This window comes from Oryzias latipes, chromosome 11 (genome assembly GCF_053564925.1).
Source record: "Oryzias latipes strain Hd-rR chromosome 11, Olatipes_Hd-rR_3.1".
In the NCBI taxonomy this organism is placed as follows: Eukaryota; Metazoa; Chordata; class Actinopteri; order Beloniformes; family Adrianichthyidae; genus Oryzias; species Oryzias latipes.
This window is the reverse complement of record NC_136247.1, coordinates 11,427,345-11,443,976: the sequence shown is the minus strand read 5'-3', so window position 1 is coordinate 11,443,976 and position 16,632 is coordinate 11,427,345. Positions and strand designations below refer to the sequence as shown.

At 42.9% G+C, this 16,632-nt stretch overlaps 1 protein-coding gene across 1 annotated transcript in view; it reads left to right on the top strand.

Annotated features, from left to right (window-relative positions):
- The window catches only part of foxo6b (forkhead box O6 b), a 46,438-nt gene extending 38,887 nt beyond the window's left edge, over nucleotides 1-7,551 (top strand). Inside the window, exon 2 of the mRNA XM_023960041.2 lies at nucleotides 3,639-7,551. Coding sequence (XP_023815809.1) covers nucleotides 3,639-5,288 — 1,650 coding nt within the window. The 3' untranslated portion in view covers nucleotides 5,289-7,551. The remainder of the gene's footprint in view (nucleotides 1-3,638) is intronic.
- Nucleotides 7,552-16,632: the final 9,081 nt, after the last annotated feature.

Genomic DNA, 16,632 nt, shown 5'->3' with positions numbered 1-16,632 from the left:
CTGGTTCAGATGCCTTTTAAATTAGCTTCTATGCAGGAAGAGATTTTGGATCAGCTACAGTTGGTATCACTTTAAAGTCAGATTTAAGGGGTATAACTGTCAAAACTTTACAGTTTTTCTTCTTGTCTCAATTTTCTGATAGATTTGTTGTTGACTGATATCCCTTTGGCACTTCTGCGGGGGTTAATATCCTGAATAACATCTGAGGTGTTTGATAAATTCTGGAGTAGCTTCACACCCACTGTGTTGACCATTAATGTTACCCGAAAATTTTATGGAAATTTCTCATGGAATTGAACAGAGCCTTTTGCCAAACGAAAAAGAAGTGAATGCCAACTTAAAGAATGTGAAAATTAAGTTGTGAAATAAATATTTCTTACTGCAAGAGTGTCTGACTGAAATGTAGGCATCAAGGGGTTGGAGAAAAAAATAATTTTTAGGTTTTTATGAGTTTCACTTTTTTAATAAAAAATATATATATCCGGAGAAACTTTTAAATTCTTTGACCCATTTCTTTTCATTTAATTTAGTTAAAACTCGCTGCTTGGGATTGGAAGTTTCCTTGGCATTATGTGCATTAACTTTCTAAATAAAATCTTTTTCCTGTTTCCCACTGTTAGGTGTCCATCCAGCATTTCTTTTCATTTTTTGATCATTTCATCCTCGTCATTTTCATGCAAAAGCAGATTTTTAAACTGAAAGGTTTTCATTACATTTTTAAAGAAGGTTTCAGAGACAATCAGTGACTCTTTGTTAAGCGATCCAACAGACACTTTTTGGAGTTTTTGGAGAATCATGGAGACTGATGTGAAGTTGGTGTTATTTTTTGTCTTTTGATGCTGCAGGCCGGGCACAGAGAGAGGTTCAATTATCTGTTAAATTCTTCATTTGTTCTGATTTTACACTTTTTCAATTTACCTTTAATTTGAAGCAACTCAAGTTTATTTAAAATGGAATAAAAAAGCAATACGCTTTTTCAATTCTTCTGTGGCTGTAGGGGCAGGCCTTTATGCCTCAATAGTAAATTTGCAAATTACTGTTTTTAAAACCTTAACTTCCCATATGCACTTCCAACAAACCACTCAAATCAAAAAGCCTTTGAGTCGATCATTTTGATTTTGTCGCGATTTGCAAACCTTTGAACTGAAAGAGAGAAGACAGAGGAGGACAAAGAGCTGCTCGGCTCACCAGCAGGATCACCAGCAGTGCTGTGTGTCTGTGTTTTAATTGTTACTGTAGTATAGAAGCTCTACCTTTGTGTCTCTCACACACACACACACACGCCTGCTAATCACAGCTTGGTACAGGTAGCGAGGCGCTGGGACTGCAGGTGATTGAGCCTCCCTGGTGGATTGGAAGCAGGAATCTGACAGACTCAGATAAAAGGCTGTTTGGAGGTGCCTGCAGCATCAAACAGCATCAGCCGCCTCCCCACCACCTCCCTCTCCCCCTCCTCTCCTCCCTACCATCACCTCCCCTCTCTTCATTCCTCCCTCCTTTGGTTTACTCTGTTGCCATGGCTACGCCCAGCCGGAGCCATCACGCCGCGGAGGAGCCTGTCAGGGCTCTGCTCTCTGATCACCTGATGCGGGTCGCCTCCGTTGGTGGCCTCGTTCACACTCAGCGTTGTTCAATTTGGCTTTGATTAAGTCTGCCTCTCTGGCAGCTCAAGAGTACAGGCGTTCGGCGCCGCACGTTCTGCAATTTTGTGGGCCGGCTTTTAAAGTGGACCCCTCTAAACGCAGAAACAATCCAGCCTCGCATCTGTGGAAAGTCCTGCCAGAGCCGTGGCATTGGAGTTGAGGATGAGATACAATTACCTGTTAGCAGTCACGCTGTGGGGATGAGTCAACGTCTGGAGTGGGTGTGTGTGTGTGTGTGTGGGGGGGGGGGGGGGGTTTCTATGTGAATGAAAGTAGTAGTGGTTGGGATTTTGTGATCTGAAGTCCACTTAAAGGCGAATTCCTGCAGTGAACATTTTAGCAGCTTTTCATAAAGCACAGAGAAACAACCTCTGTGAGCCGAGTGACCAGGACAAATTTACATCTGTTTGTTTGTTTCCTTTCAGGGGGAAAAGAATGAATGGGAGACGGAGGAGGGGGGTGATGAGAGTTTAGATGTGGAGACAGAGGGAGGGAATGAGCAATGCCGTGATCAACAGAGGCTGAGACTCACAGAGGGAGATGAATGGGGCTGAGAGCAGGAAAATTGGACAGGAGGCGGGGAGTGAATGAAGATAGAGAACAGCTCGAGATATCAGGAGACAGAGATTGGGAGCCATGTGCAGGTAATAAACATGGTGGAATAGATGGATATCTCCAGAGAGAAGGAGAAAAGTGTGGGACTGCACATGTGGGCTACAAGGCTGAAGAGTTTGAAACCAGCCAGAAAATCAGAAAGGAGAGAAATTAAAGGATTGATATGGAACAGGAAGAAAGATGGAGGCATTAAACAGAAACAGGAAGGATCTGCTTGAACGTGTGACAGGAGAAGATGTGGATCTCTCAGGTCTCCTTCAGAAAGAGCTCAAGTCAGTTTAGCTTCAAACACAGCTGCGAAAACTTCAACACTTAACTTAAATTTTGATTTTTAGGAAAATTAAGATTAAATCGGCATTTCTAAATATTTCATTATTCAAATAGTTGGGAATCAGGAGCTGATGATAAAAAATGCTGTTGGAAAAAGCCTGAAGGTGTGACGTAGGGACTACAATAAGTGGGCCAGAAGCTCCCTGCTCCGTTCTGTTCCAATGCACCCACTTTCAGACAAATGGATCCATGTACGTCTTTGTTTTTCTCATCTGATCTGGTATCTGACTCAAAACTGTATGATTGGATAGCTCAGATATTGCTCGTCATTTTTGTTGCACCGCCAATGTTGGCTTGTGTGGGACTGTAAGCTAGCAGGAGAGAGTATAAACAGAAAGATGTTGGGAAGCTGGGCAGGGTTGCTTCACGCCAACGGTTCCGGCCACAACTGAGAGGCATATTTTTAATGATCAACTGCTGCTCTGCACAATAGAAAACTAGTTTTTTAATTTTAGTTAAAAACAGCATAATCATAATTTTAAAGACCACTGGAAACACTTTTAAAATAGATCAAAAGATGATCAGAATGGGACTGGTGGTCCTTTTCCTGCTATTTTTAACTGACGGTAAATTACCACTAGCCCCAACCTTTTTCCTACCTCTCCTGTATTAGTACTTTTTTTGCTCCTCCAGTCACTTTCTTCTCAATCTCACCTCCTCCACACCCTCCCTGGCTGTGGCTTGAGTTGGAGTTTTCATATTTGGATGCACCAAGATCGATATGGGCTGCCTGGTTGCCTCTTGTGATTCATTTCTGTAACCTTGGTGATGGTTTGATGTGGAGGCTGTACCTCTTCCCATATTAGGACTCAGTGAGAGCGTGCAGAGAGGAGAGGGTGGTCAAGGGAGGCATCGATTAGCCCTTCACCCTTCCTGCTCTTCCTCATTCTATTGCTATTATTTGTCTATATTTTTTCTTGGTCCCTCCAGAGTCACGGTAGTTTAGCCAAGATGCGAAGGGAATTTGTGTTGGGAAATGGCAATTATTTGGGCATCAATGGTCACTTAGTTGTTAATATTTATCAATTTTCCTTTTTTCCTTCTTTTCAGAATTCAATTCGACACAACCTGTCTCTGCACAGCCGCTTCATCCGGGTGCAAAACGAGGGCACAGGCAAGAGCTCCTGGTGGATGCTCAATCCAGAAGGAGGCAAAATGGGAAAGGGACCCAGGCGACGTGCAGCCTGCGTAGACGGTGGAACGCGCTGTCTCAAAGCCAAGGGTCGGATCAGCCGAAAGAGAGCAGTTGCCATTGGTCCTGGATCAGGACAGTTACAGGGTTCTGGTCCAGCTCTGCAGGGATCACCAGAGCATGGAAGTCCTGCAGGGAAAGGGGGTGCAGGCAAGGGTAGTGAGGAATATGACACCTGGACCGACATCCATTCCAGGACCTCATCCTCTGCCTCCACACTGAGTGGCTGCTTGTCTCCAATTCTTGCAGATGCAGAGGCTAATGAACCTGAGGAGGAGGGGTTTTCCTGCTCAACCTCTCCTCAGCTTTACCCCAGTCCCACCAGCACCCGCTCGCCTGCCCTGGGAACTGGAGGCCACTGCCCCACTGTGGAGCTGCCTCAGCTAACTGACCTGACCGGAGCTATTAGCCTAAATGAGAGTAGGTACCCCCAGCAAGCCCAAATCAAATGCAATGGCTATTCTTATGTGCCTGCACCAAAGTCTGAGGGGTCATACTGCGGGCACATGTACGGACAATCTTCCATAGGCATGTTGTGGCACCACACTCCAATGGAGACCATCCAGGAAAACAAGCCAGTCAGCTTTCAGCGCCCAGTGAGGGGGTACTCAGAGAACAACGCCCTGCAGAGTCTGCTTACAGGGGGTCCTTCATACTGCAGCAAAAATGAACTTCTGGGACAGGACCGGGAAACACAAGCACTCTTGACGCAAGGAAGTGGCGTTCATGGCCAGCACAATCAGAATCACAGCCAAGAGCACTCTCACAACCCCAGTTTACACAATGGCTGTGGCTCAGTCCATGACCAGAACACGACGCACCATCAGAATCACATTCAGGGTCATAAACACCAAGCCAACCTGGACTATAGCCACAAGCCCCTCGCTGCCAACAGCTATGTTCAGAGGCATGAGCACAAAGTCAATCTGAGCCATGATCACCACTCAAGCCAGAGTCACATGCACAACACTCCTGTGCACAGCGGGCCTCCCCAGCAGGCACTGTCTCCCCAAATGAGCACTGACGTCCTGCAGCCCTACACTCTCAAGACTTCTAACCACTACGGACCACGTCCCCACTTTCCAAAATCCCCTGCCCTACCTCCAAACCCTGCAGGCATCTTGGATGTTTCCCAGGATCCCTGCCACCTGGCATCTGCTCCACACCCTCGTCAACAGTCCTACCCCCGAGCTCATCATCAAGGTGTTACTGACTCCTGGCAAGGCTACTATCATAACAACCAGCAGGCAGGGATCACAGGATACCAGGAGCACCAGCCGAGCACTCACAGTAGGATGTCTGCCCACGTGGAGATGGAGAACGCCTCTCATAGTCTGGACTGTGACGTTGACTCTATTCTGCTCAGTGATTTCATGGACACACAAAACATGGACTTCAACTTTGACAGTTCTCTGTCTCAAGGGGTGGGGATGGGAATGGGCATGAGTCTGGGGGCTTTTGCCGGCCCTCCACCGGCCCAAAACAACCGGAGTTGGGTACCGGGGTAAAGTCACACCCAAATGGGACAGACAAACACAACCTGAGAGCTCAACTTCAGGGCTCAGCTGCTGTGGGCTGAAACTCTGAGACATGTTGTAATGTCATTTGGTTTCCTGAGGACTTTACACTATCACATGATGGTTTATAACTTCTACCACTCTGTGTAAAGCCTTCTCTACGGGTTTGCTGGATATGAGCTCAAAGCGAATATACCCCCCCCCCCCCCCCAATTCTCGTCCTTTAGTTTTATTTTGCGTCTTTGTCTCCCTGCTGCCAGACTCATCCTGTCCGTCCTAAGCTTCCAAGCACTTTATATCATCTCCTCACACTAATGCAGTTACACAGAAACCAGGCAAAGTGACGTGTTGACTTCAGTTTAATGTATGCAATCCACTTTACAGTATTATCCCCTCCCACAAAGCAGGACTGGAGAGCATGATCAAACAGTTGCATAAATATCTCCAGTGCAGAGATGCTCTCAGACTGCAGGTTAAAGCTCGAGGACGCTTTGAGGTTTAGGGATAAATAAAAATGTTTATTTTAAGGAAAGGAGGGAAAGAGCTCAAGTGGGGATATTGAAAACAAAGGAGATTCAGGTAAGGTGTGATCTCTGGCTTGTCTTGGCCAGTTTGGCTCATGAGGACAGTGATCCATCAAACAACCATCTGCACCCCTTCTTGAAACGCACCATCCTTTCTTTAATCTCCAAAGTAATGCCAGATTGATGCATCACCATTGTAAATCTAATGCGCTCCTCTGTTTTTCAGCCCCTCCCCCTTTGTCTCCTCAACTCCCAGCGCACCGGCTTAATGTGTTTTGGTGAAAGTGATGATAAAAGTCACTCTGCGCTAATTCAGGGAGGGATTGGAAAGGCTGTTTCTGCAAAAGGGAGCCTGAATTCAAGGGAGATAAGAAAAGAGCAGAAATTCCCTCTATGCCTATTTTTCCCCCTTTTCCCCTCCACACAGTAAAATAAGCAGTGATCTGAGGCTGAGGTGCCTCAGTGTGGCACCTTCACCAGCGGACCTGGGAGGAATTCAGCTAACAGGCGCATTCAGGTCAGGAGGCTGGGGCTGGGCTGGTAAAGCAGCTGTCCTTAAAACTCCCCAAAACCTGCCAGAATTCAAAGTTTGAAGCCCACCACGTGCTGAAACTCCTAAACCGACCCACTGAGGACCAGCATTTGCAGATTATGGTTTGGTGCTATCTACTCGTTCCAGGCTCACTCCTATCGCGCCCCCCCATCCCGAGGTTACTCGGAGGGTAAACAAGAGTAATTAACCGACAAACAAGATGGATGATTCATGCGAGCGCGTGTGTTTGCTCACTAGCGTGAAGTCATAACTCCTTCCCCCTGATAGGGTGACGTTTGAGAGGCGGTGCCCAGCGTCTGGGTGAAGCAGCTCAGGAGGGGGTGTGCTGGCAGTAGTGTCCTTCAAGTGTCTCGCATCCTTTAAACAAGCCCCTCCCCCTTGGCCTGCACATGGCCTCCCTTTGCTGTGGTCTTTTCTGGTGCTTGTGCAGTTGTTCGTCCGATGAGCTTATGTGTTTCGTGCTCCAGGTCTGCAGCTGGAAAACAAACAAACAACGGTGTGTGGGGGGGTTGCTAACTACTTTCCTCCTCTGAGGACAGACAGAACAGAAACATGTAAGAGTGGAGGGTGTAAGAGGCAAGCTACATGGTAGGGAGGCGGTTAAAGTGTGAGATTTTCCAGCTCGGCAGCTTTCTGTAAAATTGTCTGTTTCCATCAGGCCAAATGTCAAGTGCTGCTCAGCTGGCTCCAGACAGCCACTTCTGGCTCCTGATCAAAGACGGTGACGGGTATTTCCACACACATTTCTGTTGATCCTTTTCTCTTTTCTTCACGTGTTAAGATGGCCCATTGTTGCAACCCAACTGTAATTTGTTCTTTGGTTCATGTGCACTTTTGCGTCAGGCTTTGTCGGAGAGTGAGCAGCAAATGGACGTACAAGAACGGATAAAGGGAATTTTGGGGAACCGCACCTTTGCCCTGGTACGATCCGTGGCCGGCTGAAATAACAAATTCAATTTATATTTATTGGTTGGGGAGAATGGGTCTATGAAGAAGCCCTCACTGTTTTGTCCTGAAAAAGAGGCAGGATGCTATTTCAGTCTGACTGCATTTGATTCTGTACATAATCTATATTGAGAAAATTGTATTATAATTCTTTTGCAAATATCAATTTCTTTTCTAAAATGATGTATCTGCTCATCTGGTGACTGTAAAATAAAACAAAGAGGAAAATCAATCCTTTTGTGTCTCAGATATTTTCATTCAAAGCTGCCTGTGAGGGGAGGTGCATGTCCACTATCATACCAGTCAAAACAGGAGATGATGGATTATGGGGTTTAGAGTTGCATTTGTTTATTTTTAGAAATAGTCTGTGAAACTTGTGACAAAATTGGGAAATACAAAAAATTGAGTAATTTAAGGAATAAAATCCAATAATAAAAATATATAAAAAAACACATTTTATTGTTTTTTTACTTATATTTCTTTATATTTTACCAAAAAGCTTTGATTTTGCCTCAGTATTTGTGGTTCAAACATGCCATTATAAGGGTTGTTTTCACCTGATTTATGGCTGATCTGTTTTTCCTGTAGTTGTAATGTTTGCATATGTTGATCTGATAACACTGACACTTCAGGATACGCTGCATGGTGAATAAGGATGAAGAAACCAGGCAGATGTATTGACTTTGGTGTGTCACATGGTGCTGCTGATTATAGAAAAACTGTGTCAATTCAAGAGGACATGAATAATTGTTAGCTTGAAAGTCAACTAAAGGAATTTTATGTCCATGCGTTTCCATTTTACCCAGCATGTGACTTGGAGGATGTAAGCTCAATAATGCTGTTAGAGTCTGATTTAAGATGTCAGTTTTAGTAATCAAAATTATGTTATTCAAATATTTTCTGTTCATAACATTGATTGTTTTGTGTGTGTGTGTGTGTGAATCCAAACATTTTTTTTCTGGCTGCCATTAAATTGTACATCTATTTTCTACTACTGTCTTAAAAAACAGCTAAAAAAATAAATGGAGCAAAACCCAGAATAACATGCTTCCACTCCCATGTTTGAGTGTAGGAGCTGAGTTTTACTTTCTAATGGCAGCCACAAAAAGTTGAAAGGATCCTGCAGAGTCGGTGATGGAGCAGCCTTGTTCTTCTGTAGCTGCCACTAAAGTCAGTTATGTTTGGATTTCTCTTAATTCTTTGTAATGATATCCGTTCATGCAGAGCAGTTTAGAGTAGACTCTTAGTCTGGTGTTCAAATGACGCCAGCCCTGCTGTAAGTAATCAATTCTTATTGATTGATTCTATGATCTGCGACAGATTGGTGACCTGTCCAGGGTGTCCCCTGCCTTCGCCCAAAAGTGGCTGGGATAGGCTCCAGCAGCCCTGTGACCCCGAAAGGAACAAAACATGTAAATACTTCATAAGACAACAGTCTTATTTGTTTAAATTTTAATAAAATATTCTTTAAAAAATTAAAACCTTTACATACTGATTGACCAAATAAGGGCAGTCATTAGTTTCTTACATTAAGGTGTGATCAAAGTTAGATTTTGCTTAAGTCAAAAAGACATCTTGAATTATTTGTCATGAAAATCAAGTCATGATATAGTGCAACAGTGACGTGCAGTTGGAGAGGCAGGTGAGGCACAGCCTCACCCGTCATATGGGAAGAAAAGAGAAAAAAGTAAATTCAATTATTATATTTAGTCAGTAATTTGTGCTTTGCAGTCATTTTCCATTTAAATGTACCATTTTTGGGCGTTTTTTCTTTTCAAAATCGCTGAATTTCCGCATTTGCCGTTCAGATACTAAAAAGTGATGTGCGATGAGGCACCAGCCCGCTGAGCCTCACCTTGGATTGCGCAATACCTGTGCAGTCAGACGGTACTGCTGTCTCTCTGTATGTCGGTTTAATCACTTGTACTATATGAGCTGAGTTTACATAATTTAGCAGATGTATATGATGTACAGTGTTTGTTTTTATAAATAACTGTATGTGAGGGACGTGTTTCTTGTGCTTAGCGCTAAACGCCGGCGAAAAAGCCGCTGAGTGAGGCCAGCAGTTCTCGTGCCTCATGTTAGGGGGCGCCGGTGAGCCCTGAGATTATGACGCTAAAAAACAATAGAAGAAGTGATAGCAAGCGGCAAGTCATTTTCTTCAGAAGGAGCGGCATATGGACTTTATTTACAAGTAAAGGTAAGACGATAATAACGTTTGTGCTTTTTTCTATGCTGCAGTTTGTACATGAAAAAAAAACCACGTTGAAATGAAATTTTAAACAAAACACGTTAACTGTTGTCAATAACAGTCAATAATAACTGGTGAAAAAGTTACTCAGTATGGTTCATGTTTGTAAATCTGACTGATGATGTCAGTGCCTCACCAGCCATTAATCTCACCGCACGTCACTGTAGTGCAATATACCAAATTTTCCATGCAATACTTATACTGTCAGAAATCTAGAACAATAAAAAAAGATAATTATTTTAGACCGGACTTCTTCATCTCAAGAGCCAAGTGATCTGAAACTGTGTGTAATTTAATGTTTCTAAAGGAAACACGAGATGATGGAGGCCACTACTGAAGAGTCAGAGAAATTAAATGAAGTGCAATCCTAAAAGAATCTGCATAGTAGTATAAGAAATAGTAAAATAGGGAATGTCAGTGGCTTTACAGATGGCTTTAGTAGAGTCATGAGGATCCAAAAATGTGCCATGTTATCACTTTTTGTGTCAGACTGTAGAACTGTTCATCTGTCAATCCATTCATTCATCTTTCCACCAAACCACCAACGCTACAGGATCTCTAAATCAAAACATATTCAACAGCTGGGGAACTTTTCCCGTTTCTGCAAACAGACAAATCCCTTCAGAATTGGACCATAGAGGTATTTACACCTCCCAGAAATTGAAATTACACAAATAGATGTTTGTATTTTTCTTTAGGATGGGTCATCAGTGCTATAATCTGGAAGGTAAAGAGGAAAAAATGTTGATTTTTAAATGAAGGAAAACTCTAACTGCTAATGTTTTTTGTTGAGTGTGATTGCTACTTTCTGGAATGTTGCAGTCAATATTGAATACAAAAATTTGACAATGCTTTATATAAAAGCCAATAAGACTTCAGTTTAAAAAGCCCCTACTGAAATACCGTTTCCTTTTTCTTTTTTTTCTTTTTTTTTGCAGTAGTTTGTGCCATAGCTTACTTTTTATTCATTCATTCATCTTCTAATCTGTTTTTTTCCTTTCGGGGTCATGGGACAGAGCCTGCCAAAACCACTTGCGGGCGAAGGCAGGGGGAATCCTGGACAGGTCGCCAGTTTGTCGCAGGACCACAAATGACACACCCATGCACTCTCACATTCACACTTATGGACTATTTAGAGTAACCAATTAACCTATAAAGCATGTTTTTGGACAGTGGTAGGAAGCCAGAGTCCCCGGAGAAAACCCACGCATGCACAGGGAGAACATGCCAACTCCACACAAAGGTCCCCCATTGATGTTCTGTTTCAGGTCCCAGGGGCCTCCTTGCTGTGAGGCAAGAGCCATAACCACTGCGCCACCATGCTTACTTTTTAATTTATTTCAAATAATAGTTTACGTCATAGTTCCCATATCAGTTTATTGTAGTATGTCACTCTACATTTAGATAGTTTTGTCACTGTTTACATTTTTGCGTATTCTTACTTTTGTTTTAGTTCACATTCCAGTTTACATCATAGTTATCTTCAGAGTTCCCATCTTAGTTTACTGCGTGTCATGGTTTTATCTTCATTTATGTTTTAAATTAGTTTTTTAATTTATCTTTGATCACATTCTTGTTTTCCTCTTAGTTTACAATACGTGATGCTCACATTCTACTTTACATTACACTTTAGCTCAGGTCATAGGTCCTGTCATAGTTTACTGTGTGTTATCTATCTTAGTTTTGTCTTGGTTCATGTCTTAGTTTACCTTTTAACTTATTTCTCAGCTCCTGTCCTAGTTTCAATCATATTTTGGTTCTCTCTGTCATCATTTCTTCTGTCAGAAACCAGTGATGTAGAACCCAAAATGCTGGAGATCAGGCTTGGTGTCAGAAACTTAATTAATTAATGTCAACATGACAAAACCAAGGGCTCAACAAAAGAGTGACAAAACAGATGACCTGACAATGATGAACTGAAAACCACACACTTAAATACACTGAGGGTAATTACTGTAACAGAAATGAAGACAGCTGTAGAGGATCAACCTGATCCTGGTGTGACAAACAAAGGGAAACAACTCATAACAGAAGAACTCCAGGAAATATCCCTACCCAAAAATTAAAAAGCAAACTAAAGTGCCCTCCTCACAACCTTTAAGTTTACATCTTTAGCGCACATACTGGTATATGTCATTGTTTACATTTTAGATTTAGGTAGACGTATATACATGTTACATGTCTTAAATATGGTTCATGTTTTTTGAAGTTTTGGTCTGTTCCCAGGACTTTGTTTGCAGCTTATCTAATTATCTAATTATCTAATTAAACTAAAAGTGAAATCTTTAAAATTTTTAAGTCATGGGATTTCTGCAGGTTTTGCATTCCAGTGAGACTGGGATGTAAAACATAAATACTGGACAGATTAGATATCATCAGTGATATATGATTTCCTGTCAACTACAAAACAATAAAACTCTAAGTCAATCTTAAGGACAAACGTTAGAAATATTGATGTTGTGTGACTTGTGTCATTGACGTTGAGTTTTGTGTTTTTAAATCTCTTGTTGGTGTTTGAGCCTCCCCCTCCCCTCCCCCCATTTGGTGTTGTGCTTGTATGCCTTTGTGTGTTCTCGTCTATCGCCTGTGCGATAAGGCTCGTTAGCAACCCAATGCCATGCCACAGCTGTGCTCGTCCCAGTGGAGGCCTCCACACAGGGGGGTGCTGACTGCATCTGCAACACATGGGCACCCGGAGCTGTGCCCTTAATGCCCCCCCCTTGCCTCTGTTGCCGCGTGTCGTGTAAGCCTGCAGAGACGCCACAGCTCACCTGACAAGATGGCTGATCCCCGAACACCTGGGAAGAGCGGGAAGATGGCGGCTCTCACACACAGACTTAGACACACACACACGTACTGTCAGAAGCCAATAACAGCTCTCCATCATCTCCAGTTTATGTCAGTCTGCAATTTATGCCTCTCGGATGCTAGTTAGTTCTTCTGGTGGAGAGAAGAAGGTCGGTGTGAGGAAGAATGCATAATAAGGCGTGCTCCTGCTGCACTCCATGCAAATGTGTCAGGGGCTTGATGGATCTGTTCTGACAGACACGCTGACAGCCGGGTGACAGCAACTTAAAAACCTACACTCCCTCTCCCTCTCTGGCACCCTGTATATATTTGCAACCAGGGCATCTTAATGCACTTGCCTATCCTAATCTCCCATGTTCCTCTGCTGGCTTAGAGACGTCCCCATATTTCACAGGATATGGAATTTTAGGATCTGAGAAAGGCTGTGAGCTGATATGTGAGACTGGTACAAGTGAAGGATTTCTGAGTGTAAGAGATGCAGTCTTTGGCTACAAATTACAAAGAGAAGTGGCATTTTCAACTGAATCCCAGAAAAAGCGTTCCCATGGGGATTCATCTTCTAAGTCTCGGGCTTTAAGTGACAAAACCGTCAGGCAAAAGCAAGACACAGACAAAAAAACACAATTAAAACAAAACCAAAGAAAAGCACAGAAACTATAACTTTTGATATAGATTTACCTTCTAAAAACACAAAAATTGTAAAACATGACAGATGATTTTCTAAGTTTCTAAGGATGCTGGTCCAGAGCAACGTTGCTTGAACACCCATTTGACTTTTTCCAACCTGGAAATGATGACTTCCTCACAGCAGGTGGGAGCTGGAAGGACAATCCAACCATAGACAGACAGTTCCACTGTCCTTAATACTGTCCCAGTCCTTAATACACTATCCTCTTATTTAATGCCTTAGTAACAACTGCCCTTACAGGTGGATATAGGCTGTCTGCAAGTGAAAAATGGGCAAATCTGTATGGGGCACACACTGTAGATTGTAGAAAACCTAGTGAGCCTGTAAGGTGAAAATGTTCCCGTACATTCTTTTCTACTGGCATGCTGCAGGCGTCAGATTGTAGGGAACACTGTAGAGAAGGATTTTTCCTTATTTCAATCCCACCACACAGGGAGCCCATTTGTGCTGTTCAAGTGAAAGGTGAATGCTCCTTTGACGCCCTTTGTGTAAGAATCAGGAGACAATTGTGTGGCCATCCTACGGTTATCTTGTCATTGTATCCTTGGGCAAGACACTTCACCATCCTTGCCTCCAGTGTTACTCCACCGGTGTGCGGATAACTGTCCCGGTGATGGTCAGAGGAGCCATAGGCGCATACTGGGAAGCCACGCCTCTGTCAGTCTGCCCCAAGGCAGCTGTGGCTACATCAGTGGATTACCATCACCAAATATGAATGAAGAGTGAATGAATAATGGACACGTTGTAAGAGCTTTGAGCGGAAAAGCGCAGATAAATCCAACCCAATAAGTGGTCAATGCGTGCATCTTACTAAAGTGCTGCGTAAACGCCACCGTAGCGCAGCATCATCCACAAGTCATAAGTGTGTGTAACTTACATTATTCTTACAAATACTTTACGATTCACATACCACAAGCAAAACCACCTTACTTTTCATTTTCATGACATCTCTTAAAGTGGCCGCACAAGCTTTAAATGGCAAGATACACCTGCCCTTCTCTTAAGATGCAGCCTCTCTACAACCCTCTGTGGGCCTGAACAACCCAAAATCCCTCAAGAGTCAACCCTCGTTTGGGTGCATGTGACTAAGCATTAACCATGTTTGCTCCATGCATGAGCTTGCTTGTTGCTGAAGAGAAATCACTGCAGGTACACTTCAATGACCAGATCTCATTTTGTTTCTTCTGGCAAAATAATAGTAGAGAACTAGAATTCTAAACCCAGACTTGATGTGTCAGACAACTTTTGTGCTTCAGAGCTGAAAACCATCAGAAAAAATTTACCTACCGGTACTATGAAGTAGATGTTTCCATGAAAATGAATCTCAGGTGAGGCAGAAAGGATCACTCCCACAAAGCGCTGGCCTCAAGATCCTATCCAGAATTACATCATGTGTATCTTCTGTAACACAAATTTACATGTGAGAAAAAACACCCTACTTATTAATACTGATACTATAGAACTAATACTGTAGAAAACTCTTTTTTAGAGTAAAAACTGGAGGTTGTTGGCAAAAAACTGCGAAAGGGAAATTTCACCAGTTAGTTATAAATTAACTAATTGTCAGGTAGGGGGGGTTGATGAAGGACCCAAAATGCAGAGATGGGAGGCAGGTGGTCTTCCTACTGCACCCTTTGGTGAACAAATTGAAAACTTTAATGTGTGATTTTAACTTTTCTCGCTGTAACAAACTAAATCAATCCTGAATTGAAGAGAGTTCAAGTTCATCCAAACCAAGGACACAATTTATGCACCTGGAAGTCCTGAGCGTGCTCAGATAGTCCCTTGTGCATGAGAACATTAAAGCACCTACAGCGTAATGCCATGGCAGAGGAAATGTTTCACTTTATGAAGATATGGTTCCACACTTTCTGCCTTGTAATGATCCAACTTTGTCGTGATCAAGGCCCATGGGCTGATGACTCCATGCGGCTCCAGGAGAGCCGATGGAGCCGGACGATCTGGCTTCCTGCTGGTGCGGATGCTTTAGCACAGTGGCTGCTTTGGTTTAATGCAGCAGAACCTCCCCGGGGATTACGCTGATGGCAGGCATCAAAGCTGTGTCTGCCATATACGAATAGCGAAAATGTGGGTGGAGGTCATCTCCAATGAATCCTCCCTCATATGTGGGACAAACGCCTTCAGCACGTTGCATGAATGCTCATTATCAATTCATAGAGCAGCCAAACTCTCGCAGTCTCTTTTCCTCCCTCTGGTTTTGAAAAGGAGCTGTTTTCTTTTTTCTTTTTGAGCACAAATTTCTACAATTCAAACTTCCGCTCAATGACAAGCTACGAGTCCCACGCTGGAAAAGGTCCCATGTGTTTGAAGCATCTAGGCCGCTCCATCTTTTTGATCAGAAGCTCGGCTGCGGATTGTGCAGATCAGAAAGTGGATCAGAGGCTCCCTGGGGAACGCCATTTATGCCTGCCACCAGCGGCGGATAGAAAACGTAATTAAGAGTTTGTTAAGATGCCCAAATTCCTTCTTGCCTCCTTCCACTCGCCAACCCCCTCTTTTCCCTCCCCCTGCTCCCAGCAGCTCTGATCCTGCCAGATTAAACCTCTCATTCCACAGGAAGACAAAGACATAGGGTGGGGGTGGAGGGGGTGCATCTCTATCCACACAGGATTATTGTAATTAGAGAGTGTGACGATCAGGTGACACGGGAAACGTGAGTGTCGATCCTTCCTTATGCGACTTTAGGAGCTTCATCCTAATTACTGGTGGTGTGTGTGCGTGGCCACCCTTCCTCGACATACACCTTCGGTTTACTGCAATCTGTTGGATTTGAAAGTGAGCGCTAATTGATCTTGAAGTTGACTGTTGGTTGTGCGGAGGAGGGAGGGGGGCGACTACCTATTTTCTGCTCTAGAAACGTGTCAGGGTCAGTCGGAACGAGATAAAACTCATGTTTGACTCATAAAGAGGAATATGAGGACATCTGACAAAACTGCAGGAAAACTAACAATAACACAATTCAACGACAAGTCTAATTAAAGGCTACGACTCAATTAATTGCAGCCTGAGTGACAGCTTAAGGCAAAATATAAACTTCATTAGATAAACACAGAAATAGTATGTAAATGTAGATAGACTGCTGGTGAATCAGACAACCAAATTTAAAAAGGATTTTTAAACTTTTGAATGTTTTCATACCAGATGGAATGATACTGCTGTGGTACAAAATAGCCTTGAATTACAATAGTAAATAAAGAAAAGGCATGTCTTATTTTCAACCTTTAGTAGCTTGGGGCCTATATGAATGTTTCTACTACTTTAAAGTGTGCTCTAACAATTTATTGTTAAAACAGTTTATGTGGCATTGCTTAAAACCCTTTTTTTTTATGTAAACGATTTTTTTTTATCATTTTATCACACAGTGACTCCACAATAAACTTCAAACTGTACAACAACTTCAACTCGAAGTGGTAAATCTTGTTATTTTTTGGTGTAAAGATTAAGATCAATTTGATTTTCTGGTTTATGAGAAATTTGTAAAATGTAGAGATAAAAGAAAAATTTGTAAATCCAAAAACAGAATGGTAAATGAAATATACTTATAA